Source organism: Pseudonaja textilis, chromosome 2, assembly GCF_049901715.1.
Source record: "Pseudonaja textilis isolate UNSWEBS1 chromosome 2, rPseTex1.2, whole genome shotgun sequence".
In the NCBI taxonomy this organism is placed as follows: Eukaryota; Metazoa; Chordata; class Lepidosauria; order Squamata; family Elapidae; genus Pseudonaja; species Pseudonaja textilis.
Genome location: NC_141991.1, coordinates 117,971,411 through 117,998,134, shown reverse-complemented (window position 1 = coordinate 117,998,134; position 26,724 = coordinate 117,971,411). Strand labels below are relative to the sequence as shown.

Below are 26,724 nucleotides of genomic sequence, written 5' to 3'. Positions count from 1 at the left end.
TAACAACTTTTGAAAAATCAGAGGCTATAAGAAACATCAAAATAGGATAGGCACCAGGCCCTGATGGATCACCAAGTTAATAAGCATTTTGAAGATCATCTTCTACAACTATTTAAATATGTATGAACTTTTTAGATGGGTCTCTTATGACAGAATCAAAGAAAGAAGTGAACATTTCTTTACTCCCAAAAGAGGGCAGAGGACTTGACTTAAACTGAAAATTATAGACCAATTTCATTGCTGAATTTAATAGATAGATAGATAGATAGATGATAGATAGATAGATAGATAGATAGATAGATAGATAGATAGATAGATAGACAGACATAAATAATGATTATAAAATATTTATAACAATACTGGCTGACATGGTAAAGAGGATTTTACAAGATTTTATTCATGAGGATCAGTGTGGACTTTTACCTAAAAGACAATTAAGAGACAATTGTGAGAACTAATCTGGTTACAATAAAATATTGCAACAAGGCAGCATTGATTTTTCTTGATGCAGAGAAGGCTTTTGATTGCTTGAATTGGACTTTTATGTTGAAAGTTTTGGAGGATATGGATTTTGGGGAGAATTTTATTTAAGGGATAAATCAATATATACACCATAAAAGGCACATATTATTGTCAATCATGAGTTAACTAAACTATGTGAAATTCAGAAGGGAGCATGTCCTGTCTCACTTCTACTTTTTATTTTAGTCTTAGAGGTTGTGTCTAGAGGCATTAAACAGGATGAGAAAATAGCAGGCTCGACAATTTAGAGAGACATAAATTGAAAGGTTTTAGTTACGACCTAACTCTGATTTTACAAGAACCTCAGAATGATATAGATTAGAACATTTAATAAACAAATTGAAACATTTTGAAGCATTAGATCGATTTAAAATAAACTGGCAAAAAAACAAAGATGGTTAAAAATATGAGCCCACAAGTTCAAGAGATTCTGACAAAAATATGTCTTTTAATATTGAGAAGAAAGTTAAAGTATTTGGGGATGATACTGACTAATATGAATTACGTACTGTTTCAGAATGATTGTTACAGTATAGATGTATGTAAAAAAGAATTTGCTAAAGTGAGATACAAACTTCTCACTATTTTTGACCAACATTCATTTCTTGTAAAGAGACTCATATCATTCACTACTTTTCTACCAACTTTTGCACATCTCAAAATTGTTCCATTTTCCATTCTTTATTAAATGTTATACCAAATGATTCAAATTAGTAAGTTTGCTCTATTTATTTTTTGCTTGCTGGTATAACCTGTAATTTTTCACTCAATCTCCTTTTGCAAATTACTTTGTCTTTAAATGCACTTAATATATTAATTTTCCAATCCATACTTATATAGCATGTCTGACAACCCCCTTGCCTGGCCACCCCCGCCAATACCCCAGTTGTACTCTTTTTTCAGAAAACATTCTATTATATATGTGTTTTTTTATTCACAGTCTCTCACTTCAACATTCCAACAAGTGTCCCCTTTTGTACTTTCAATTAGCATAATTCCATACACTTCTGTGGCATACCGTACCACCTTTGCACTTTGTTCCAATCAGGTTTCCTTATTCAATTTCCAGCATTCTCTTTGCATTCATTCTTTTTGGAGATTAATCCATCTTCTGACAATGTTTGTATAAGTCACATACTTTCCCTTTCTATCATCATTCTACTTTCACTCTTATTTCTTCACATTTTCCTTCTATGTTCACCAATCCATTTTCCTGTGATCCACTCTGTACACTACTGTCTATGTCACAATTAGAACCATTCAATAGATTCATAATTATCCCTACACCTTCTTTTATTTGCATATAGTCATCACAACCAGGTCATCTTGGTTCACATATATTATATCCTTTTCCTCTCTAGTCTGACACACACAGAATTCCTTATATATTCCAAGTTCTATATAACATATATATTCCTTATATATTCCAAGTCCATATAAAATATTACTATATAGTTCCATTGATGTTTTTCCATTGGTTATCACAGCTTTAAGATGCAAACATTTTATATCCATTAACCAGCCTTAGTTATACCTGTATAACATGCCGTATTACTGCTAAATTTGTATTTTGCAAGATTTGCTCACACTTTTCTGTGCAACTTAGCTTACTAAACTATAGACTCCTTTGAAGTCCATATCCTTCCAACGGGGAGGTCTATGCAGTGTATTGACACACACTCAGGAATCACACTGTGATTCTCCAATTTAATATTTTTAATATTTAATATGCCTTTAATATGCCTTTAATACTCCCAAGTCTTTAAATAAAAATAAACATATTAGTCAGAATGAATACTTGATTTTAAAATTGGCATTCTTGGGTTCCATATGCTTCCTTCATAATATCGCAAATGTCAATTCAGCCGGTGAATCTATCATTCCTAATAAAACATCTGGCTTTATTCTGATGGTACATGCAACTGATTAAATTGGTTTGGGTTTGGCCCACCAAAGAAGCCATAGCATTTGTTTTAATTATTGAGAAAGTTTTGCATTGATAATTCAATATATAGCAGCAGCATTCTTCTCTGGATCACTGAGACATCTGTGCAGTTCTCAGCTCCAGAATGTCTAAAAGTTCATGGACCATCCCATGACCAGACCTCTTTGGGATAAACTAATTGAGCTATTTAACAAGTTTTTAGAATTTTCCCCACTTGAGTGATATTGATGCAGGGACAGTGGGGACCCTCGGAAGATGGCAGCCAGAGATCTTCTTATTTTCAGAGAGCTGGGATCTTGACATCTTAATTATCGGAGGCAAGTTGGACTTTTTGGTTGGACCAAATGGTTTCTTTCTATCTCTGGGGTGAGGTTTTTTTCCGGACTCTTCATCCAGTTCTGGGAATGTCAGCTGCATCGTTTTCAGCTCTGACTCGGTGGTGCACACTATGCCCCTGTTCATCATCCGTGGTGTCATGGGCAGATTGCTGGGGAAGGTTAGAGTCTCCATCTCCTAAGAGTAAGTATAGAAAGGACCACCTAGATCATCCATGAAAGACACCATATTAAGAATCTAGTCGTATTGTAATTTTTCTTAGAAAATTGATTGCAATCTGCCACATCACAATTAGAGCTTAAATTACAGGTAGTCCTTGATTTACAATCATTTGTTTAGTGACCGTTCAAAGTTACAACAGCACTAAAAAGTGACTTATGACCCATTTTCACACTTATGACCATTGCAACATCTCCATGTTCACGTGATCCAAAATTCGGATGCTTGGCAATTGGCTCATATCTATGATGGTGATAGTGTCCTGGGGTCATGTGATCACCTTTTGAGACTTTCTGACAAGCTAAGTCAATGGGGAAGCTAGATTCATCTAACAATTGTGTTACTAATTGAACAACTGCAGTGAAGCATTGTGGCAAGGAAGGTTATAAAATAGGACAAAACTCACTTAACGTTTTGCTTAGCAATGGAAATTTTGGCTCAGTTGTGACCATAAATCGAAGGCTACCTGTAATTGCATGAATATAATTAATTGGAATGCCATACTGTGCTTTTTATTATGTAAAAGCAATAGCCAAGAAGCTTATTTTTCTTTTAAAATGCATATACTAGCTCTTGGGAAGTGATTTGTGTTGAAACCACAATAGGCAAAGAAAAAAACCCAGTTAAATACTCCCTTCCTTCATCTTTTCATTACCCCACAGCTGCTGAGTTTTCCCAAAGGCCATTCATTACAGTAAAATAAAACATGCATTGCATTTGTGCTCCTCAGAAATCTAGTCTGGCCTTAGATCTGGAATAAGACTGCGTGTGAGAAAGGGAGAGAATAGAAGGGTCATCATAAGCAAATTTATTTTCACATCCATTGGGAGTGAACTCAAACATCTAGCAGTTGATTCACCAGTGCAAATATTTGCAAAGAACAGTCTGTTTGTGAAAGCAGAATAATAATATCTGCCATTATCCCTCTTCTTTGTACTGTTAGGGCGGAAGTAGCAATTTTCCAGTTTTATGGAACCGGAACTGTAATTTAATGTGAGTTTGCAGATACAATATTATTTTGTTTTCACAGCTATATTTGATGAAGGCCTTGAACTACACATAATTCTGGTATCCCGGAAACTAGTGAGCTTTTAGCCTGTTGTTTCTTAACGAAAACTTTGTTTAGTGTGGGTTTGATTTGGTGTGACTTCCTAAGTAACCCTGGTTCATATTTTATCATAAGCATAATGTAAGGGTAGAAATATGTCAATTTGTGGTTATTAAATAACCACTGGTACGACCACACATGTAATTTTATCTTAATATGTAGGCTCAAACAGAAGGGCATACAGAGGAAAACTTAATTAATATAAAATAGAAAACTGTTGAATAGTTGCCTATAAGCATTAGGTTGCCTGCCCATGTTTTACGCACAGTTGTAGTCAGCGCATGAAAAGGTGAACAGGATGTTCCAAACTGATAAACCTTCTTGGTGTTAATTTCTCCAAAGACATGCCGACGGACTTTTCGCTTTGCTATTCTTTTCAGGAACCCTTCTTCCAGATTGTGTTTGAAAATACTCTGTGCGTGAAAATTAAAGAAACAGAGAACATTGATAAAAGTTGTATTCTGTTTTGCATGTTAGCTTCTAAGTGCCAGTAACTGAAAGACACCTGCATTATAAATGAAGCAGAAGGAGGTGACAGAATTATAAGGTAGTAAAGGACAGCACAGTAATCCTGGTAAAATGTATCTGGACACCTTAGGCATCAGATACTGAAGGATGGGGACAAAGAGAGCTGGATGTGATAAAACATAAAGTAGCCTTCAGAATTCCGGTAGGGTAAAGAAGGAAAGTTCAATTGCTCATCCATTGCAAGGATTATTTTGTCTCTTATTTCAGATAGCAAAATATCTTAGGTGGGTTCTGGTGGATAATCCCATATTACAATTACAGTGGTCAAATGCCACTTTCAAATGTTTTTGTACATAAAGATTGGTATTACCCATTCTACCACCTCAGAAAAGTTTCACTTAAATTCATTTTTCCATGTGTCAATTTGTTCTTTGGACTTCCACATTGGATACTTAGACTGGGAGCTCTAAGGATCTGTTATTTATTTACTTAGTGTATGGCGTAGAGTACCTGGATAACAATAGTAAAAAATAAATAAAAGGAGCACATAGTACTATGACACACATATGATGGAAGCATCTAGTCAATTGTGTAAGGTTTGAGGAATTCAAGAAGCTATGCATAAGTTATAGGTTGCATTTTGAAATAAGTTGGTTCATGAGAAAAGAATAAGTATTCTATATATTAATATTTAGGCCATTTATCCAATTAAGCGCAGTATTTGCTACTTAGAGAAAATCTGGTTTTCCGTATAAGCACTCAAATGGCAGCCAGTTGCTATATGATCCAGTGTCTGATGAGGAGCACCACAGTTACTTCACCACATGGGGAGAATTCTCTGCCCCATTTCAAGTGTCTTGACAGAGGCCTAGCAAGGCGTGAATCCTAGATAGGATCTTTGTATAGCAGGGGTCCCCAAACTTGGCAACTTTAAGACTTGTGGACTTCAATTCCCAGAATTCCTCAGCCAGCTATGCTGGGAATTGAAGTCCACAAGTCTTAAAGTTGCCAAGTTTGGGGACCCCTGCTATATAGCAAAGACAGAGAGTCTTTTGACAAACCGGACTTGAAAAGGGGTACAACAGGCATTCAGGGACATAAGCAGGTCTGATCAGTAGTTTTTGTAGAAAAGCTAATGAAACCATTATGAAATGATTTTATGAAATGATTTCAGCCATTGCTCTGTCTCAAATGCAAGTCCCGCTTGTGGTGCATTATAGTTAAGATTTATATTCGTGCAAGTCTTCACTTCAGTATAACTAGCTTAAAGGGTATTAAGTCCCATTGAAGTATTATTAAAACCAACCACCTCATTACATGAGTTGGGCCAAAGTCATGGTGAGCTTTAAAGGACAGGAACAGTATATATAAAACCCTCAAGTACATAATATCCATCCACCTCGGATATGCCATCTTTGGATCAAACAGTTAATAAAAACCTTCCTCACTTGAGCCTGTTTAATAACCAATGTTGGAATCTAAATCCCCTGATTTTGAAGTGAATTTTAATTTACAGTTGGGTTTGGCTTGGGTTTAGGGAAAATAATAATTTTAAAATTTTTATTTTCCATGTGATATACTATGCAATAAAGTTGTTTGCTTAGCATGGTATTTATTTATTTAACCAACTGATATGGTCACCCAATTCACAATTGTAACTCTGGATGGTGAATATAGTTTTTTTTTTTTTAAAAAAAAACCCTCTGGCACAGAAAAAAATGCTTCCTGGGTCCTGGTAGAACTGTGGTGGTCTTGGGATAGGGGTAGTACATCCATCTTGGCCCTTCTCTATCTCTTGGTAGTTTACGATATCATCAAATCATAGTATTTTTCTGGACTAATTCATCTCAAACTGATGCTTCCCATCACCTTTCTCTCCCTTTTAGCCCACTAGATATACCAGACCAGGAAACAAACTCTACTGGAAAGCTAAAACTCTTTTGGCTGAAAGTGGACATAATAACAGAATCTTGCAAGTCTAATTGTATTGTAGCTTCCCCACTTCTTATATTTCAGTGAATTAAGGAGGCATCTACCTGACCCCCTTCCAAAATTATCTCCTTTTTTGGACTGAAAATAAAAACCCTCAGTCCACCCCGCTCTTTGCCTACATATTTTGGTTAAGGTTATTTTCTTTACTTTTTATATTAGAGGCAATAAAAGTGGCACTTCTGCCTGTGATTTAAATGGCTAATCATTTTCCAGATCTCCAGGGCTGACTGGAGGAATTGAAAAAAAAGAAAAACAGAGTCATTGTGCTGGAATAATTAAAATTGCTCTATTTTGTTCTGCACTCTCAAGAAACTTACAGCAGGCAGAGTATTTTGTTCTGAGCTCAGAAGAGTCAAATGGTTTATTCCAAGATCAGAAAGCTTTCTCCATCCTTATCTCATGCTGTATCAACCCAATGTGGTAATAATGTTATTACCTCATGCTTCCTTTGAGCTAGGATGCTGTTTAACTGGGGTGTCATCAGCCAACTTTGTACCACATCTGCAGAAGGAGCCTGACTAGGAACTTGCTGCAGCTGAGCAATTCTGGGTAATTGAAGCTCTGAGAATGAAAAATAAACTCAGATAAGGTAGGATATCCTACAAACATACCCAGCTGATTTGAAGAACAGGTATAGCAACAGATCTCAAACAATTATTGGGAGGAAAATGGCCATCAGCATTGCCTGAAAGCATGGTTCTGTCCAGTGGTGGGATTCACCCTTTTTTTTTTACTATTAGTTCTATGAGAGTGTGCTTAGTGCAGGGATTTGTCATTTAAATAATCCTTAGAGGAAAGAAAATCATATCTAACTTGCGCAATGGCTTGGCTCCAACCAATGGGAAGTCATGGCAGGACATTTTGTGCTTAATGTGTGTGGAGGATCACTTGTTTTGGTTGATTAACCAATTATTGATTAGTCTTTCGTGCCAGCCAAGGGATATTTCTTATGCTTGTTACCTTGTTTATTTTTGGGGACTTCATTATATTGGCTTCAGGTGGGAAATTATTCACCAGGCTCTGGGTGTGAGTTAATATTGATTCAAGCTGTTAACAACCTAATTAAGGAAGGAAAATATCTTCTGTAACCTGCATGTAGAGAGATTCAGCTTGACCAATTTGTATTTTGTTTTGTGTCCACTGCCAATATCAATACAATCGCTATCCTCATAGGTTTGCTCCCCATGCATCTCTGCTATCGCTTATGGAAATTGGTATTAATTTGTAGCAGATATAATGGATCTCTTCTCTCATTCTTGGCCTTCCCTCTGCAAGAGGAAGGTAAGAATCTGATTTTTCCTCCTAGAATCCAGGTCCATAGATGTTTTATTACCTACAATTATTTTTCCAGAGTGGCTCAATGTATGAATGTCACTATTTTAGCAATAGCAATAGTAAAAGCACCTAGACTTATATACCACTTTATAATACTTTACAGCACTCTCTGAGGCATTAACAAATGTCAGGATTATTGCCCCCCAACAATCTGGGTCCTCATTTTACTGACCTCGGAAGGATGGAAGGCTAAGTCAACCTGCAAGCCCCATCAGGATCAAACTCCTGGCAGTGGGCAGTTTGCCTGCAATATAGCATTCTAACCACTGAGCCACCAGAGCTCTTGACCTTCATTGGCCTATGTTGTACCAATCCTAAATTATTTAAGATGTGGAGCCACCATGACATGGAATTGCTTCTGTCATAAAATCCAAGGCTTTGAGCTGTAATATCCGTGGATAGATATTAGGCATGTGGCAGATGTAATTGTTATGCTCCTTGTTGACCAGTGGCATAAAGGAAATCTCTAATGTGGGTTTTTATTTTAGGTTACCCAAATGCCTAATTTACAGAAAACAGTCCTATGTATATTATAAACCAACATCTGCTTTAAAGATACTGAAACATAAGCAGAAACAGCTGGGGTTTTAAAACTTTCCAACCATAGAGAGTGTTTGGGTAGCAGACTGAAACATTCAAGACTCTGATGAAGACTCTCAAGAGATGTTGAAATGCAATGATGGCACTGAAGACACTGCTGTGGTTTGACGAGGTGCTCATACAATGTCTGTGAGACCATGAAAACAGAAATTTTGGAGTCATTCCAATTAATTTCAGGCATTCTAAATTGCAAGGAGGTGTGGATATATGCTTGCCGAGTTGCTGAGAAGATAATAAAGATCTTGGTTTTTAGTGAACTGAACAGTTGTGAGGATTGGGGAGTGGGCATCCATGTTGTTATTGTTGTTGTTGTTTACAAGGGATGGTTTTCTTCCTGGCTGATCCTATCCATTATAAAAGTTTTTCTTGCCTGTTTGGTTGAATCCCACCACTTCCCTGATCTATCTCATTTTTCTATTTTATAAATTTTTAATGGAATAAAAAGAACATTGGTACCAAACAGAGCTTCATACCTGGTACGTTGCAACCCACAAGGCCTGCAAAGGAAGCCTCACACAGGTAGAACTGTTGGATTAAGGCAATGAGCTTTTTGCTCAACAGCTTTGAGCAATTTGACTGGATTATGGATCAACCTATGTTCATCATAGTGTTTTCTGGGAGACCCGTAAGACTAAATCTACGGTCTGGATACTTAGCTAGCATTCAGATTATTTTAGTCAGGAAAAAAACGAGCATCATGGAAATAAATGTCCGGCTGCCAGAGATAGGCAAACTGTGAATAGATGATTCATACTATTATTTCCTCTCCCCCTTTTTTTGAAAGACAAGCAGCAACTCATTCCCTAAGTGATGTTTGAAGATGAGATTTTGAAAGAGAAAATTATGCAGTGTATCTGTTTGAACAAAATCATTAAATATATTCCTTTTCATTTTTCATTTCAGACGTTTGCAATATGAAAGGAATATAAAACAGTGTGCTTAGTAGGGAGGAAAGGAACGTATCTGTTTGCACATGCAATTCACCAGCAGCATCAAATATGGTTCATTAAAAAATTTGCAGTAATATTTCTTTGAGCAGCATAGGTTTTGCTAATGACGTAATTATGCCAACAACCCTGGTTTCTGTTGCATGTAGCAGTTTGTTCAACTGGGCCACTGAACTGACAGTGTTCACTCGACACGTTTGAGATATGGAGCACAATATCAAGATGAAAGACGTTCTGCAAAACACCAAAAGTCAAGACAGAGTCCTGTTCGTACATGTTTTTTTAATTACAAACATGCAACGACTTCAGATGCATGCCTTGACCCTTTTCCATTATCTTGCCAGAAACAGAAAGCCTGCATTTCCAGTTTTTAAACAAAGCAATAATGCCATGCAATATTTTCCCTACATTCTGAAGACTCAAAATGGATTGCAGCAGGGCAGCTGTGTTAGTCTATAGTAGCATGCAAGAGTAGCCTGCCAGGAACCTATGAAAGTAGCCCTATCATTTTCCATGATGCTTTCTATGGAACTTCTGAACTGAAACGGAAGAGGTATAACATCTCTTCAGAATCAAAGTCTGTAGACCAGTGATGGCTAACCTTTTCCATGTTGTATGCCAAAAGTGCATGCGCGACTGCCCCCGCCCCCCCTGTGCCTGCGCGTGTGACCCCCTGCATGTGCATCATGCACCTCTGCGCATGCGTGCATGCCCCCTGCACTGCACACCTCTGTGCATGTGCACACAAACCCCCTGCACGCCGCATGCCTCTGCGCATGTGCACGCATCTCCTACGTGTGTGTCTCCCCATGCATATGCACAGCAAATACCTAACAATCGGCTGACAGGGGCGCACGTGCATGTGCAGTAGAGCTCTCCAGGGTGACCTCTAACATGCCAACAGAAGTGGCTCTGCATGCCATCACGTCTATAGAGTATACATGTAGCCCTTGACTTATGACACAATTGAGCAACATCACTTTTGCTGCTAAGGGCTTATTAAGTGCATTTTGCCCTATTTTACGACCTTTCTTGTCACAGTTGTTAAGAGAATCACCGCAGTTGTTAAGCTAGTGACACAGTTGTAAGGTGAATCTGGCTTCCCCATTGACTTTGCTTGTCAGAAAGTCACCAAAGGTGATCACTTGACCCTGGGACACTACAACTGTCATAAATAGCATCCTATCTTTGTTCTTGTGACCACAGCGAAGCTGCAACATTCGTAAGTGTGAAAAATGGTCATAAGACACTTTTTTCAGTGCCGTTGTAACTTTGAACAGCACTAAATGAAGATTTTAAGTTGAGGACTACCTGAAGTTCCATTGAGGCCCATATTGTGGTGCTATTATTTTTTTAAACTATAGTTGGATTTTAGAATTTCAAAGCACACGGCAGGTGTTCATGATGGAACATATTCAAATCCAATTATTTCATGCCAATGGACAAAAAGTAATAGGAATTGCTCTAGAAACAGTAATGACTCACTATTAACCTAGGAAGAAAATGTCCTTGGGCACCAAGAGAGGCTTCTCTTCTTTTTTTGAATTAATACCAGGAAGATCAAACTGGTTTATCCATTTTGGTCATGATTGAAAGCAGCTCCTTCAAATGTAATATTAATTAGTTTCTCTATGCTTGATATTAATCTACACAATATATGCCAATTTCATGCACAGTTTCATGAACTTCAAGTACTGCACTGAGTGTTAATTTGGAAGCTGAGGGTCACATGCATACACTTTAGCTCATATATACACATCTAGCATTCATATCCATTCACACATAATGCAAAACTACAGTACCTTCATCGCCCTCCAATTTTAATTTTGCCTTCTGATTCTGTTATTCTGCTATTCTTTTCAGAAATCCCTCACAAAGCCTTACTAGGAAAGAGGACATGAAAAAGTTCTTCCCCATGCTTGTAACCCTGCTTGCAGATTTTGGAGTTTCTAATAGCAATAGACTTATATACCGCTTCACAGTGCTTTACAGCCCCCTCTAAGCTGTTTACAGAGTCAGCCTATTGCCCCCAACAATCTGGGTCCTTATTTTGCCCACCTTGGAAGGATGGAAGGCTGAGTTGACCTTGAGCCGGTCAGGATCGAACTCCTGGCAGTGAGCAATACTGCATTCTAACTGCGTCACCACAGCTCTAATGCAGGAAACTACCAGTTAGCCCACAGTAGAAAGTTACTTTGCCCGCCCCAAATACACTGAAGTCCTGGCTTCCCCCCACCCCAGCACTAGGATAGGATGAAGGAACTCCCTGTCAGATGCTTGACTTGGTGCCAGATTCTGTTTTTTAATGCATTTGGCTTTTATAGTATTTTATGCTGTTTTAAATTTTGATTGGGAGCTGGCTAGCATTTGTTATAAGGTAGACAGCTACGTGGATGTTTTAAAGAAATAATAAATAAATAATTCTTGTCAGCTCAAGGTTGATGGAAAAAGCACATCCTGAGGGCTTTCCAGAGGCAAAAAGCAATGGGGCTAATTTCACCTCAGGGAAACAATGTTCCATAGAGTGAGGAAACTCCCTGGATCTGATAGAATGAGTGGATGTAAGCAGGTGGTCCTTCATATAACTTGGTCATATTTGCAATGCTAAGCTTATTGTCTGGGATTGTTAAATTTAATGTTAACCCAGGGGTGGGATTCAAATATTTTAACAACCAGTTCTGTGGGTGTGGCTAGGTGGGTGTGGCTAGGTGGGCATGGCCATGTGACTGGATGGGCATGGCTTCTTCTTTTTTGCAGCCCCCCTGGTTTTTTGACCTCCTGGGCCTCAGGGAAGCCTCCTGGCAGGCATTTTTGCTCCCAGAAGGCTTTCCTGGGGCCCAGGAAGGCAAAAAATGGAGCGCGGGTGTGTGTGCGCAGCTTCCCCCTATGCACTCCCCCCTATGCACCCCAGCCAGGGGGACGATTTTTCGGTTCTCCAAACTGCATAGAATCATAACAACCGGTTCTATAGAACCAGTCCGAATCGATAGAATCCCACCCCTGTTAACCCTGTACTCTTTACAATTTGGATAGATGACTTATTCATATTGCCACCCTCCTGCAAAATATCTCCTCCCCCACCCATGAAAAAGATTATGATAATGACTTTGAGATTACATTTTAGAAATTACCTACTGCCTGCTACTTAGATGTCTTTTTTCATTTCTTAAGTATACGTTAAGGAATCTTTGACTTTCAAACCTGTATATACTTAAGTAACTTTGCAATTCTGTGTCCACCAAAATGGATGAGTTTGCTCTCTTAATTGTTGCCTTCTCACCGCTGTGGGTTTCACATAAACAGCCACAAAGCATAATGCTTACGTTTTCCTCTCCTTTGAGGTCAGGCCCCAGAGTACTGTAACCAGTTTGGAAAATGAATGAAATGTCTCTTGTGCAGGAATGTGTTCTGAGCAATCAAAGGCTTGATCATCTAGGTTATTCTTGCTTAATTTGCTATCTTATACCTGAAATTTAAGGTCAAAGTGAGCCTGGCATGCACAATACAACATAAGCTTCCTGGATTCTCTTCTCTAGGAATTAATTAGAAACTTCATCTGGCTGCTTTGAAGATCACAAAATTAATAATCAGGGAAAGGATATGCAAAGCTTCAATCTTTGCCTCTCCTCAGATTAATAATCTGGGAAAGCATATGCAAAGCTTCAATCTTTGCCTCTTCTCAGATTTAAATATGCAAGTAGTCCTTTACTTATGACTATAATTGACCCCAAAAGTTCTGTTCACTTGCACTACTGAACCAACTGCTAGTTGTCTAAACACACTCCCAATAGATATGAAAATACATTTGCTTGTGATGACCTCCTCTCTTCTCTGACTCTGTCATGTAGACAATCTGAGTCATCAGTTACTTGTTCTAGGCCAGACTAGACGTTTTAGCAGCACAAATGCAAAACATGTGCCTGCTTTATTTGATTGTAAAGAACACCCTTTGGGAAAACTCAGCAGCTGTAGGGTAATGAAAAGGGGAATGAAGGGAATATTTAACTGGGTTGTTTGGGTTTTTTTGCCTATTGGAGTTTCAACATAAATCATCTCTCAAGAGATTCTACGTACATCTTAAAAGAAAATTGAGCTTCCTGGTTGTTGCTATGTACATAATAAAAAGCACAACACAGCATTCCTGTTAATTGAATGGATAGTCTTCAATTTAGGACCACAATTGAGGCCAAAAATTATGGTGCTAAGCAAGACAGTTAAGTGAACTGTGCCTCACTGCAGTTTTTAAGTCAGTAACATGGTTTTAAAGTGAATCTGGCTTCCCCGTTGACTTTGCTTGTCAGAAGGTTGCAAAAGGTGAGCAATGACCCCCGGGACATTGCAACCGTCATAAATATGAGCCAGTTGCCAAGCATCTGAATTTTGATCATATGACCACAGAGATGCTGCAGTGTAAAAAAAAGCAATGGTCATAATTCACTTTTTTTCAGGGCTATTGTAACTTTGAATGGTCATTAAACGAAAGAGTGTAAGTTGAAGACTACTTGTATCAGCTCTTTCCTGAAAGAGCATTTGTGTGTGTGTGTGTGTGTGCATGTGTGTTACAAAGGAAAGAAGAACAGAGCATCATTTCTCCCATTCCACATGATGGAATTGCCAACGTTTTCTTTAGTCCTGTTTTGTATTGCAGTGGTTAAAGCAAAATCTATTTCTCCTCCAAACCATTCTTTTATTCCAGTAAGAGTTCAGAAACCAAAACCTACAAGTTAATAACTTTTTATATCTTTTGTTTTGTTATGAAGTCATGACACCAATGGAAAAATGACTATCCATCTCAGTTTGACTGACATTCTTTCAAGGACAGGAGACATTTAAAAAAAACAGCAACCCAAAAAAACCCTCATACTGAATGTTTTGGAATAGTTTCTGTTAGGAAAACAAATTCAGACTTGGACCAGCCCTTTAATGTTCAAAATGATAGGAGAGTAACAGCTGAGCACAACAGAAACATTTTACAATACAATTTGCTGACTCCCATCATGCAAAGCCAGACATGGAAAAGGTTTGTACAGCCAGCACGATTTGCTTCTGAGAGTAGAAGAGGGAAGACCTGGTTGATATCCCTCCAAACAGCACTGTGGATGTTACGCTACTTTGTATTTTAAATATGTGTACGAGGGCTGCGTTTCTGGCCAGGATTCTAAATATGAACTATAGCCAGGTGACTCAGAGGCTTGGAAAGTTTTAGCTAGGGAGTGGGTTGGAAAGGAGAAGAAAAAAGAAAAGAAAAGAAGAACTTGGCCTCTGCTTTTGTATAAAATATATGCATGCTTGCTAAAAATACCTCTCACGTATTTCCTAGAACTCAGCTTTTTTAATTCTTGGACTGTCTCTTGCCTATGAGATGGGAAGTTACATAAATTAGACAAATAAATAAACTGCTTTAAACAGAAATCTGTTCTGCTGAGAATTATGATTATAATTTGGGGAGTATGAGGAGGGGGATACAGGAGCTCAAGTTTATCCTATCTGGGTATTCTCTGGATTTAGGTGCTTCATCTGTATCCTCCAGTAAATTGAAAGTGATGGTGTTCTATTCATTTCTTATTTCATTTCATTTCTATGCTGTTGAGCAGCTAACATGCATTGGCACCAAATGCACAGCTCAACTACACAACAGAATAAAAATTATAATGATCAGTCCCTTCCAAGCCAAAATGTGAATGCCTCAGGGCTGTTTCACCATTAACTTAGGCCAAACGCTTCAGCTCATCAACCACCTCATGAAGTTTCAGATTGTTCATCATCCCCCAAACGTGTATTCTATGAAAATAATTTAATAATTTAATTTAATAAATACTATTTCAACTAAAACTGCTATGAACAACAACAGCCCAACTCTGACTTCTTGGATAGTCAATCCTTGGGGGTGGTAGTAGGGTCCATGTTGGCCACTTTGGGGAATCTTGCCTTAAGAAAACCTAAGAAACTTTTATTTCTAGCTTCTCAGCTATCCTGGGAATAAAACTTTAAACACTTAACTTTTTAATAAAACTTTCAAGCTTCAACCATTTTCAACTTAAAAAAACAAAAAAAAACTTTAGAACTGGTTGAATCTCTCTTAGCAGGGATTTTAGAACTAGTTGAATCTCTCTTAGCGGGGATTTTCTGCAGGAGGGTTTCTAAAGAAAAGTTTCCAGGCTTTTTCAGCGGGAAGTCATGCTCTGAAATAAATAAATTGGCATAGAATTGATAAAAGCTGCTAGGATGCATTTATACCCCACGTATCACTTTGGTCTGAGGTTTCTGCTGCCTTTGAATAGTCTGTACCGAAATACAATCCTCCTGTCATTCAGTGAGTTTTCACGAGCTTCTTGTTAAGATTCTGAAGGCACTGGGTTCGAACACAGCTCTCTTTTTCTTTTTATTTAACCCACAAGCTCCCTCAACTCAATTCTTTACTGTATATGAAAGATGTTCAATAGTTTGAGAGTTCATTAATAATTCTCTTTGGATTTTATTTCCCTCTCGTATCATAAGAGAATCACACTCAGCAGACAACTTCGCAAAGAGGCATTTTGAGGTTCCTAATTCCTTTACAATGCAAGAATGGAGCTAGATTTATTGGATTACAATTCCCATCATTCTTGACGAGCATACCCAACGGTCTAGATGCTGCTATTTGATAACATTTGGAGAACCTTTTGCACTGTAATAACTCTGAGCGAGCGGCAGAAAGGTCTGACCATTTAATTCTTAATAACTCTAATTTATCACTCAAGTATACACTCCTCCACTATAAGCATAAAAAAGTGAATTGCCATGTTAAGAATTACCACATTAAGATTAAATACTGAGAGAGGCAGAGATATTTTATTTGCATTTGGAACAGCTGTGTCCCCCATTATGTTCTATAATTATGACATATGCAAGTTCTAAACGGATGCATTGCTTCCATTAAAAAAAAAATCACATTGGGAAAAGGGAGAACATTTTCTCGTTTTCATGAATATCAAATGCAGATCACCATCTGTGCTCTTTACTTCATGCCCATCTTCAAATAAGCTGCTTAACTCTGCTCTTTTCTTTCCTCACCTAGCTCTCTTTTTAATGCCCAATTTAGCTCTTCACCTCTTCAGGCTCATCATTGTCTTAAAAATGATGGCTACATGACATGCCCGTGTAGTATTCTTGGCAGTGACTTTCCTTTCTTCTCTACGTTTTTTCCAACTTCCCAATCTATTCTACATATCCTGATATCTCACATCCAAGTATTAAACAAGTTTTATTTCAAATAGGTTTTTTTTCTTGAAACTGAAGTGGCTAAGTGACATCATTGCTTACTTAGTAGCTGGTATGACAGAGTTTTATGTGATTTTCTTTTATAACGAATGTTTAATTCCTTGTTTAATTTCATGTTTACTTTATTTATCTGATAATATGGTGGCGTGATGCCATTTGAGCATTTCTGAAGCTTACCTTTGCTCCGCCAAACCCATGAAAAACTTCTCTGCTTCTGCTCTGTAGAGACCCCTTAATTAATCCAATAAAAATAATTGAAAATAGGGGTAGAAGTAGGTTTACTTCTAAGGCCTAGAACCATTTGCGCAGGTATGCACAGATGGCTACTCAATTACTAATTTATACACCCTCTTAGGATTTTGCCTGGAGGATTTCAGAATGCTGGATTCCCCTTTTCTCCTAGCTGCTATATAAAGATGAATATCTGCCCTCTACATCTCCTGGTTAGGAATTTTACTGAGCAGTTTTTCTTCGTTCCTTGATGTTTGTTTAATTGGATTGGCCAGAAGGCTTTGGCAGCATACATGGAAATTTCGATTATGTATGAATATTATTAGTGGAGCTTCTAGTAATTGATGACTATGGTGCTTCACATGAAATTTGCATTTCTGGAGATTTCATTGTGCCAAGTGACCCCCAACCTCCCATTTTTTCCTGCAGCTGTGCATTCCTTAAGTGAAATTGGAAGTCCAGCTCCAGTTTGCCTTTTGATATTACCAATATGTCAGCGCTTTGCAGTCCGTTGAAGGGTTTGGCATTAAGCATGAAGCTGACTGCCTGTTGGAACCATCTGTTGCTAACTCCCACCCTGGTCTGAAATCCTATCGTTTAATATGTCTAATATTTCAAATATTTGCCTGTTGGTTGTATGCGGATTTTGCATTCTTTACTCTTAATGTCATTGGGAGCTGCCACTTCCTGTTTTTTTTTTTTTTTTTGAGGCTCTTGTCAGAACAGCTATTTTTCTAATGTGGAAAAAAATTGAAGCAACATTTGGGCTGGGTAACATTTATTCTTCCACCTGAGAAATTTATTTTGAACCATTCAAATGAAATAATTATTCCTTTTGTTATTCCTTTTGTTTTATAAGTTTATTATATTGTATTTTTTTTTATTATGCTTGATTTTACTGTGCACTATTCAGAGTCAGTTTGAAGTTGGGTGGTACTTCAAATGAAGAAATTGAACAAATTGTTTATGGAATTTGATCAATTTGTACACAAAAGATTTTATTATATTGTTCATGAAGAGTACATGTTGTAAGGTATGCATGGTGATTATGGAAAACAACAGTTTCTCATCAAAACTCCAAAAATATAGCAGGGTTCAACATAAACTTTTTAAAAGATGTAAACTTATTGTAGGTATTATAAATCTTTTCTTATAATCCTTGTTTTTGTCTTCATTCAAGAAGTCAGTCTGTAAATTCTATTTGTAGTTTCAGTGAATCATTGTTTCTTTGATATAAAGTTTTCAGTTCTCTGATGAATTGAAGTGTATATTGTCAAATGCTTTTTTTGCTTTCCTCTGTCTCTGCAACATGTTTTGCATCCACTGGTAGATATTTTACTACTGGCTAATAGGTAGGAGTGGAGGGCATTAAGGTTTTTAAAATATATTGTAATGATGTAGAGTCACACTTACCAGTTGGATAACCACATAAATGAAGGGTCCTTGATGTTCTGTGAGCTGGGTGGGTGTTGTTTTTTTTGCAAATGTTTCATTACCTAGCTAGGTAACATCATTAGTACTAGAAGGAAATGGAGTCTACTGTTATTTTAATACCAATGGCTTGCTCTGTCAGTATTAATAGAAGTGTTTTTGGTGGTTCTGTGATTAGGTTGTTGTTTGCTGTTAGCTTATAACACTAGCACTGATGATGTTACCTAAATTGGTAATGAAATGTCTACAAAACCACCAAGCTCAGAGAGCACCAAGGACTCCACTGTTCAATCCCAAGCCACTAATATTCTCTTCTACTGATACCATATAAATATGTTTAATAAATAAATAAATAAATAAATTTAGTGTGAGGGAAAGGACAGAAAGTCTGCCTTTAAACCTGTGCTTAAAAATAGCTTGCAAAACATCTGATGGGCATAGGTGTCTGAAGTTGAATGGTGAAGAGGGTGAAAATTTCCCTGCTATATTGTGCAAATGTCCTTCTAGGTGTTAGCTCTTCCTCAGGCTACTTTTAAACAGGGGTTCAGATGAACTCTGAAAAAGCAGTAAAGCCATGTTCAAAAGCAGCCTGAAAACTGATTTAGCATGATTTCCATACTGTAAAAACTTCTGCCTCTAATTAGAGCTGACTTGGAAAACAACTGATAGACAGGAGAGAAGTGATGGTTATGTGGTGGCCGGAGAACTTCCCAGTGTCCCGTTCCTCTTATTTGCTTTATTTTGGGAGGGGGCTGGTTGTTAACAGTTGACAGTTTTCTACTTTTCAAGGGAGCTGTCACAAACCCATAGACAAGGGGTCCCACACCTTGGCAACTTTAAGACTTGCAGACTTCAACACCCAGATTTCCTCAGCCAGCAAAGAATTGAAGTCCGCAAGTCTTAAAGTTGCCAAGGTGGAGACCCTTGCCATAGATCAGATCAGCTACTGATCTGGGGGGTGAGAAGGCTGATCAGTAAAACAGGAGATCCTCTCCTAGGTTTTATTTACCAGTCTTCACACACCGAGCTGATCAGCTGCCTTGGAGGTCGGCCATCTGTCAAAGCTTGCCCCCTCCTTAAACTTCATTCCATGTTTAGATAAATGATTGGGGAATATTTCCCCAGCAGCTGACAATATTTGGTAGGAGGGAAGGGAAACAAAGATGGGGAAACCCAGTCACCTTTTGCAGACAGAGTGACTAAGGCAGAGTAGCATTTGGCAATGGGGACAGCAAAATTTATACTGGTGTAGTTTGATGCTGACTCAGTGATGGTTGGAGGGCAATAAATCTTATGCAGGCTAAAGAGCCGTAACTCAGTCTTCCTATATCTGATGCTCCCCAGAGAATTTAAAAGCAACCATTGGCATGCTGACTGCAGATATGGAAGAAACCAAGTTGGTGAATGTTCTTAATCTTCTGGGAAAGACTTTAGACATGAGTGTTTACTTACCCTGTTGTGGCTGGTCCTTGGATTGCACAATGTTGTCTTGTATGCTGTCACCACTACTTTTGTGCTTTGCTGTCTCAACAGTCTCCTGCTTTGTACTTTTGAGAGGTTCACTGGGATTGAAGGGTTGATCTTTCTCAACCCATGTCTGCTTGGCTGACACCTTCTTCTTTGCATTCTCTTTTCTTTCTCCTCGGATATGATTCCACGAGTTTCTAATTCAATGAGAAATATATTCACAACTGGTAATAAGAATTTTACAAAATATGTAAAATGAGTTTTGGGAATTTTGTTATTCCTCAGCATCCATTCTCAAACCTAGTGATCTCTAAAAGTCAAAGATTACAGCTCCTATGATTTACTTACTATACTAGCTGAAAATTAGGAAATATAAAATAAAACATCTCGGAGAATCTAAATAAGTAAAGGTGACACCAGAAATCTATGTAAGCATTCCAAAAATTATTTGAAGACTAGAAGTATGAAAATTACTGGTTTGTATGAATGAACTTGGGTACAAAGAATTCAGTCAGGGGTGGGCTTCAAAAATGTTAGTAATGGGTTCTCTGCCTGGTTGCTGGGTGGACATGGCCATGATGGGCATGGCCTACTCAGCTTCCTGTACCACAGCAGGGTGGTGGTGGTTTAGCCCTCCCAAGGCTGCAGAGGCTTTCCTCAAGCTTCTGGGAGGGTGAAAATGGCTTCCCCAGGCTCTGGACGTTCTCTTGAAGCTGGAAATGGGCCCATTTCCAGCCTTCCCAAACTTCCAGAGGACCGTTTTTCGCCTTTCCCGAGCCTCAGTGCGCACCCTGCACTTACCTGCATCCACAACGGACCATGTGGGGACTCCAGGCAGGGGAGGGGCAGAATGGGCGAGGCCAGCCAGGAGTGGGATTTGGGGGTTCTCCAAACTGCATAGAATCTTAGCTAGGGGCCCGCACAAACCCCTGCAAACCCCCAGCAGCCCACCCTTGACTACAGCTAAATGTGAATGCCATGAAAGAAGTGTGTCTTTAGCTAAGAGTCAGAATCAAACTAATTGTAAAAGTGAAGAATCTAGTAAAAGCAACATAACAAATGCTTTTAACATTTTTTTGTAGCACTGCATTTTAAGAGAAGCAAAAAAAAAATTGCAAAAACAAACACTGTTTTAACAAAAATGCCATAAGAATGAACCATTCTCTCATAGCCCTAGCCAACACGATGAAATTTGAACTACTAGACAACACCTGACCTGTTGGCTCATCATTTCAGAGATATTTTCTTACCTAAACTGAGAAAAGAATGTCCAGAGGAGAGCAAAAAAGCACCGGGAGCAGGAGCAACTTCTAATTTCTGCTGCCTTCCAAATTGACTTTCCTTGTGGGAAGCTGGCAGGGAGCATTGGCAATAATAAACACAAGACCGTGGCTGAGTCGGGCAACATGGGGGTGTGGCAGCATGGTTGCATGGCAGTGGCCATAACTTTGCCAAATTTCAATTCCATGGCCTAAATTTTGGATGCATTCTGTAAGTTAGCCCATGTGATGTGTGATGATTCAAAAATTGTTATCCTACGTTAGCCTGTTCTGTTAACTGAAGATTACAAGCAGACAAACTGGAGAGTTTTAGTAGCATATAGATTTCAGCTATTTTGTGGTTCAAGATGATGCACTTTAATTATCAGTTTTGTACATTTCTGTTTTATATACATTTTGTTTGCTTGTAATGCTTATCTTTTTAACATGTCTCCCTCTTCTATAGTTTTAGTCTAATTTTTGTGTATATATGTATGTATGTATGTATGTATGTATGTATGTATGTATGTATGTATGTTGTGGCTCCGGGCTTGGATTCAGCTCCTGTGATTGATATGAGTTCAAGTGAAGAGGTCATGGCAGAACAATATGAGCCGGCCTGGCTTAGTGATTGGACTGACAACCAGGATGAGGAGATGGACGTGACAAAGGACGACAGACCTGATATATTAGAATTGTCAGGACCTTTGACCTCCTCTGGTTCCTTATCTGATCAACAGCCGGGAATGGCTGACAGGGAAGTTTTGAGAGAGTCTTCTAGTGGAGATGAGAACTTGGAAAATTTGTGGTTAAATGTAAAAAATAGAAGACGGTTGAAAAGGCAAAATCAGCTGGAGCGAATGAGAAGAGCAAGTCAGTAAATTAGCATGTTGCCTCAATGACTATAAAAGGACACAGCTGGGCTGGTACATTTTGCCAGGAACAAAATAACTATTTGAGTGAAGATGTTACAGCAAGAAGCTCTGAGGCTGGAGATTTATTGCCAGGACTGGTTTGCTGGACAGAGTAAAGATTTATGCTGTGGTTTCTGCCAGCCGTTATCTTGTAAGACTTCTTTCCGTTTGATTTAATTGTGAAATGGCTGCTTTCTGTTTTGTATGTTTGAATTTCAAAGGGGAGTCATAACACACACACACACACACACACACACACACACACACATATATGTATATGTATATGTATATGTATATGTATATGTATGTATGTATGTATGTATATGTATATGTATATATATATATATATATATATATATATATATATATATATATATTTTCTGAGGTTCTCGCGGGTATTTGTATGTGGATCTTTGGTTGTTCGGGTTTTCTCCCGCGTAAGATTCGAAGTATCTAGGCAACGTTTCGATGAAGTCTCATTCATCATCTTCAGGCTTCTGTCTCCGGCTCTGTGCTTCTCAGAGTAATGGAGATTGCAGCTGCTTCCTCCTTTTAACTGCCAGTGGGGTGGGACTTGATTGGGTGGGGGCTTGGCTGTGTTCTGATTGGGTGGGGTGTGTTCTCATTGGTAGGGGTTTGGCTGTGTTCTGATTGGTTGGGGGTTGGTCGTGTTCTGATTGGTTGGAGGCGTGTTCTGTTCAGGTGGGGGCTTGGTTGTGCTGAGGTTAGTCTTAGTTGCTGGGGGATTTGAGCTGGAGAGTTGTGATCTTGCTGTTTGGCTTCTAGTTCGTGGTCCTGCTGCATCTTCATAGTGGGTGTCGGTTTGCTTCATGTATGGCTCAGAGGGGTTTGAAGTGGGTAGTGATGCAGCTGCAGTGCAGCTTCTGGTCCATGGTCGTTTCTCATTTTCTGAATGGGTGGGAGTCTGTTTTCTACATGGAAGTGTGGTGGTGGCATCTTGTGTGGCTCTCATGGGTGTGGGTCCGGTGTCCTTCTTCATATTAGGTACTCGTCTGTTCATGAGGGCGGGTTTCCAAATGGCTGGAAGGCGGGAGGTGTCATCTCGTTTGTTCATGCTGTGTGGGCGTTTTTCTATCTCTATGGCTTCTTTGATTATTCTGCTGTTGAAGTGTTCGGTTTTGGCGATAGTTCTGGTATTTTTAAAATCAATTTCATGTCCTGTGGCTTTGAGGTGTTGGACCAGGGAAGAGGTCGTTTCTTCTTTTTTGATTGAGTTCTTATGTTCTTCAATGCGTGCACTTATTCTTCTGCAGAATCCATCAACTCACACGTAAGAAACTCATTCCAATTCATCGAGATCATAAAGAAACAAAACTTACAACCTAGCGACCTACTAGTAAGCTTCGATGTCATATCCCTCTTCACCCAAGTGCCAATAAAAGAAGCCTTGACAGCCATCCAAAACAAATACAACCCCCCCAAGCACATCCTAGATCTAACCAACAACTGCCTATCCAATACTTACTTCACCTACAATGGACAAAAATACAAACAAATAGAAGGAGCACCCATGGGATCACCCCTCTCACCTGTCATCGCAAACCTCTACATGGAACACTTTGAAACACAAGCTCTAGAAAAATACGACCACAAACCCAAACTCTGGCTCAGATACGTAGATGACACCTTCATAATCTGGCCACACGGGAAAGAAAAACTGAACAACTTCCTCACATACCTCAACAGCCTACACCCCAAAATATAATTCACCATGGAAACAGAAGCCAACAATCAACTTCCCTTCCTAGATGTCTTGGTATACAAAAGATCCAATGGCTCCCTAGGACACACCATCTACCAGAAGAAAACACATACCAACCACTATCTACATGCACTCTCACACCACCACCCAGCACAGATCAATTCCGTAGCCAAGACACTCATCTCCAGAACAAAATGCTTAGCCGATGAACAACACCAAAAAACCGAACTACACACTCTCACCAACGTACTTACAGCCAATGGATTCCAAAGAAAGAAGATTACCCACCTAATCCAAAAAGAAACCCCAACCAAAATCCAAGACAGAGAACAAGAAAACGGCAAAGCCCTCCTCCCATATATAAAAGGCACTACAGACAAAATTAGCAAGATCCTCCAAAAACACAACATCAAAACAGCATTCTGCACAAACAGAAAAATATCCACCATCCTAAGAAACCCCAAAGACAAAATCGAATTAGAAAACCAAGGAGTATACAAAATCCCCTGCACTGCCTGCCCTACCACATACATTGGACAAACTAACAGAAGAATAAGTGCACGCATTGAAGAACATAAGAACTCAATCAAAAAAGAAGAAACGACCTCTTCCCTGGTCCAACACCTCAAAGCCACAGGACATGAAATTGATTTTAAAAAATACCAGAACTATCGCCAAAACCGAACACTTCAACAGCAGAATAATCAGAGAAGCCATAGAGATAGAAAAACGCCCACACAGCATGAACAAACGAGATGACACCTCCCGCCTTCCAGCCATTTGGAAACCCGCCCTCATGAACAGACGAGTACCTAATATGAAGAAGGACACCGGACCCACACCCATGAGAGCCACACAAGATGCCACCACCACACTTCCATGTAGAAAACAGACTCCCACCCATTCAGAAAATGAGAAACGACCATGGACCAGAAGCTGCACTGCAGCTGCATCACTACCCACTTCAAACCCCTCTGAGCCATACATGAAGCAAACCGACACCCACTATGAAGATGCAGCAGGACCACGAACTAGAAGCCAAACAGCAAGATCACAACTCTCCAGCTCAAATCCCCCAGCAACTAAGACTAACCTCAGCACAACCAAGCCCCCACCTGAACAGAACACGCCTCCAACCAATCAGAACACGACCAACCCCCCAACCAATCAGAACACAGCCAAACCCCCTACCAATGAGAACACACCCCCACCCAATCAGAACACAGCCAAGCCCCCACCCAATCAAGTCCCACCCCCACTGGCAGTTAAAAGGAGGAAGCAGCTGCAATCTCCATTACTCTGAGAAGCACAGAGCCGGAGACAGAAGCCTGAAGATGATGAATGAGACTTCATCGAAACGTTGCCTAGATACTTCGAATCTTACGCGGGAGAAAACCCGAACAACCAAAGATCCATATATATATATATATATATATATATATAAAATATTTGATCTGATCTGACCTGGCATTAAAACATTGATTGAGCCTTATACAGTATAATGTTATTCTGAGCACAACTTAAAAAAAAGAGCAATGTTAGTCAATCCTTTTCCTTTGTAATCCCTTGGACAATCTTTGCTTGTGTTTGAAAAGTCAGCATTATTTACATCCTTTTCTTCAGCCTCAGACAAATTCAGTTCCACCCAGTCAGTGGATTTTTTTCCTTCTCCTTCTTTGTTTCTGTAATGTAATCACTTAAGATGGAGCCAAACTGGCACAGTGCCACTGAATTCATTTGGGTTTTAGCAAACCATCCTCTCTTGTGGTGATTAGTTTGGTTCCATGATACAGTTATAAATTTTGGAGGAAATCTGTGGTTTCTCTTTGGTACTTTATGATTTGAGCTTCTGGCAGGAGATTAAAAATGAGAGATTTTTTCCCCTTTTGTATCATATAGTTTCTCCTAATTTATATAAGCTAGGTCCAGATGGTTCTCTTGTATTACAATCAGATATCATTGGTTATTAAAAATAAGATAGACAAATTATAGACACTTTAACTGTGCAGTTGCTCTGCCTCATTCAAGAAAATTTATAGAAGGTCCTGACTTCATATTCTGCTTATGTTCCTACCCTGCTTTTTCAACTTTTCCTTCAAATTTATTAATAGCAATAGCACTTAGACTTAAATACCACTTTATAGTGCTCTCTAAGCAGTTAACAGAGTCAGCATATTGCCCCCAACAATCTGGATCCTTCAAATCTATTAAGCAGGAAAAGATGGAATAATTGCACAATTCCTTTTAATGGCTAACACTAGTAGTTATAAATTAGTTTGGTGTTATTAAATCTTCTCTTTTATTGAATACTATCATACCTCCTTATGAAATTTAGCAGTTTAATAAACAAACAAATAAAACATACATTTTGAGAGAACTGTAATTTTAATAGAAATATGATATATGTCACTATAAAGAGAAAGGATGATCTGTATGTTTGCTGCTGACAAGGAACAACAGTGCCCTGGTTTTCTTATGGCTCTTTTACTCATATTTAAAGTTACAGTTGAACATAAGTTAAAACAGAGCAGAGGTCAGAAACTTGTGTTCCTCAAGATATTCCCAAAATGGGAGCTCTCGTTTTCCCAATCAACATTGTCAATGGCAAGAGATGCTACACATTTGATCTCAACAATATATGAAGAACTGTAATCCCCATTTTTTAAAACTGAGGGTTGCTTTCCCTACAAAATGACACACAGTCATTTCTTAAGGTGAGCATCTTATAATATGGAAAAGTACTGAAATATGTATGCAGGTACTGTATGTTTCATAAGTTGAATTATGAATTATACATTGAAGTTTCCTAATTGAGTTTTGATCATGCAGAATGTAACACATGGAATAGGTTTCATTCCATAAATAATTGTTTCTGTACTCAACTCTAAATGTTATTCAGAGAGAAAGTTGCTGTGAGCACAAATTGATAAATGCATTGGACAGCAGAGGCTTGAGGTTAAATCCCAG

General features: G+C 38.7%; 1 protein-coding gene across 1 annotated transcript in view; it reads right to left on the bottom strand.

Annotated features, from left to right (window-relative positions):
* Window positions 1-336: 336 nt before the first annotated feature.
* The window catches only part of LOC113443096 (uncharacterized), a 78,788-nt gene continuing 52,400 nt past the window's right edge, over window positions 337-26,724 (bottom strand). Inside the window, exons 3-6 of the mRNA XM_087925028.1 lie at window positions 19,847-20,058; window positions 7,027-7,151; window positions 4,397-4,543; window positions 337-2,980 (exon numbers count right to left, since the gene is read on the bottom strand). Coding sequence (XP_087781154.1) covers window positions 2,666-2,980; window positions 4,397-4,543; window positions 7,027-7,151; window positions 19,847-20,058 — 799 coding nt within the window. The 3' untranslated portion in view covers window positions 337-2,665. The remainder of the gene's footprint in view (window positions 2,981-4,396; window positions 4,544-7,026; window positions 7,152-19,846; window positions 20,059-26,724) is intronic.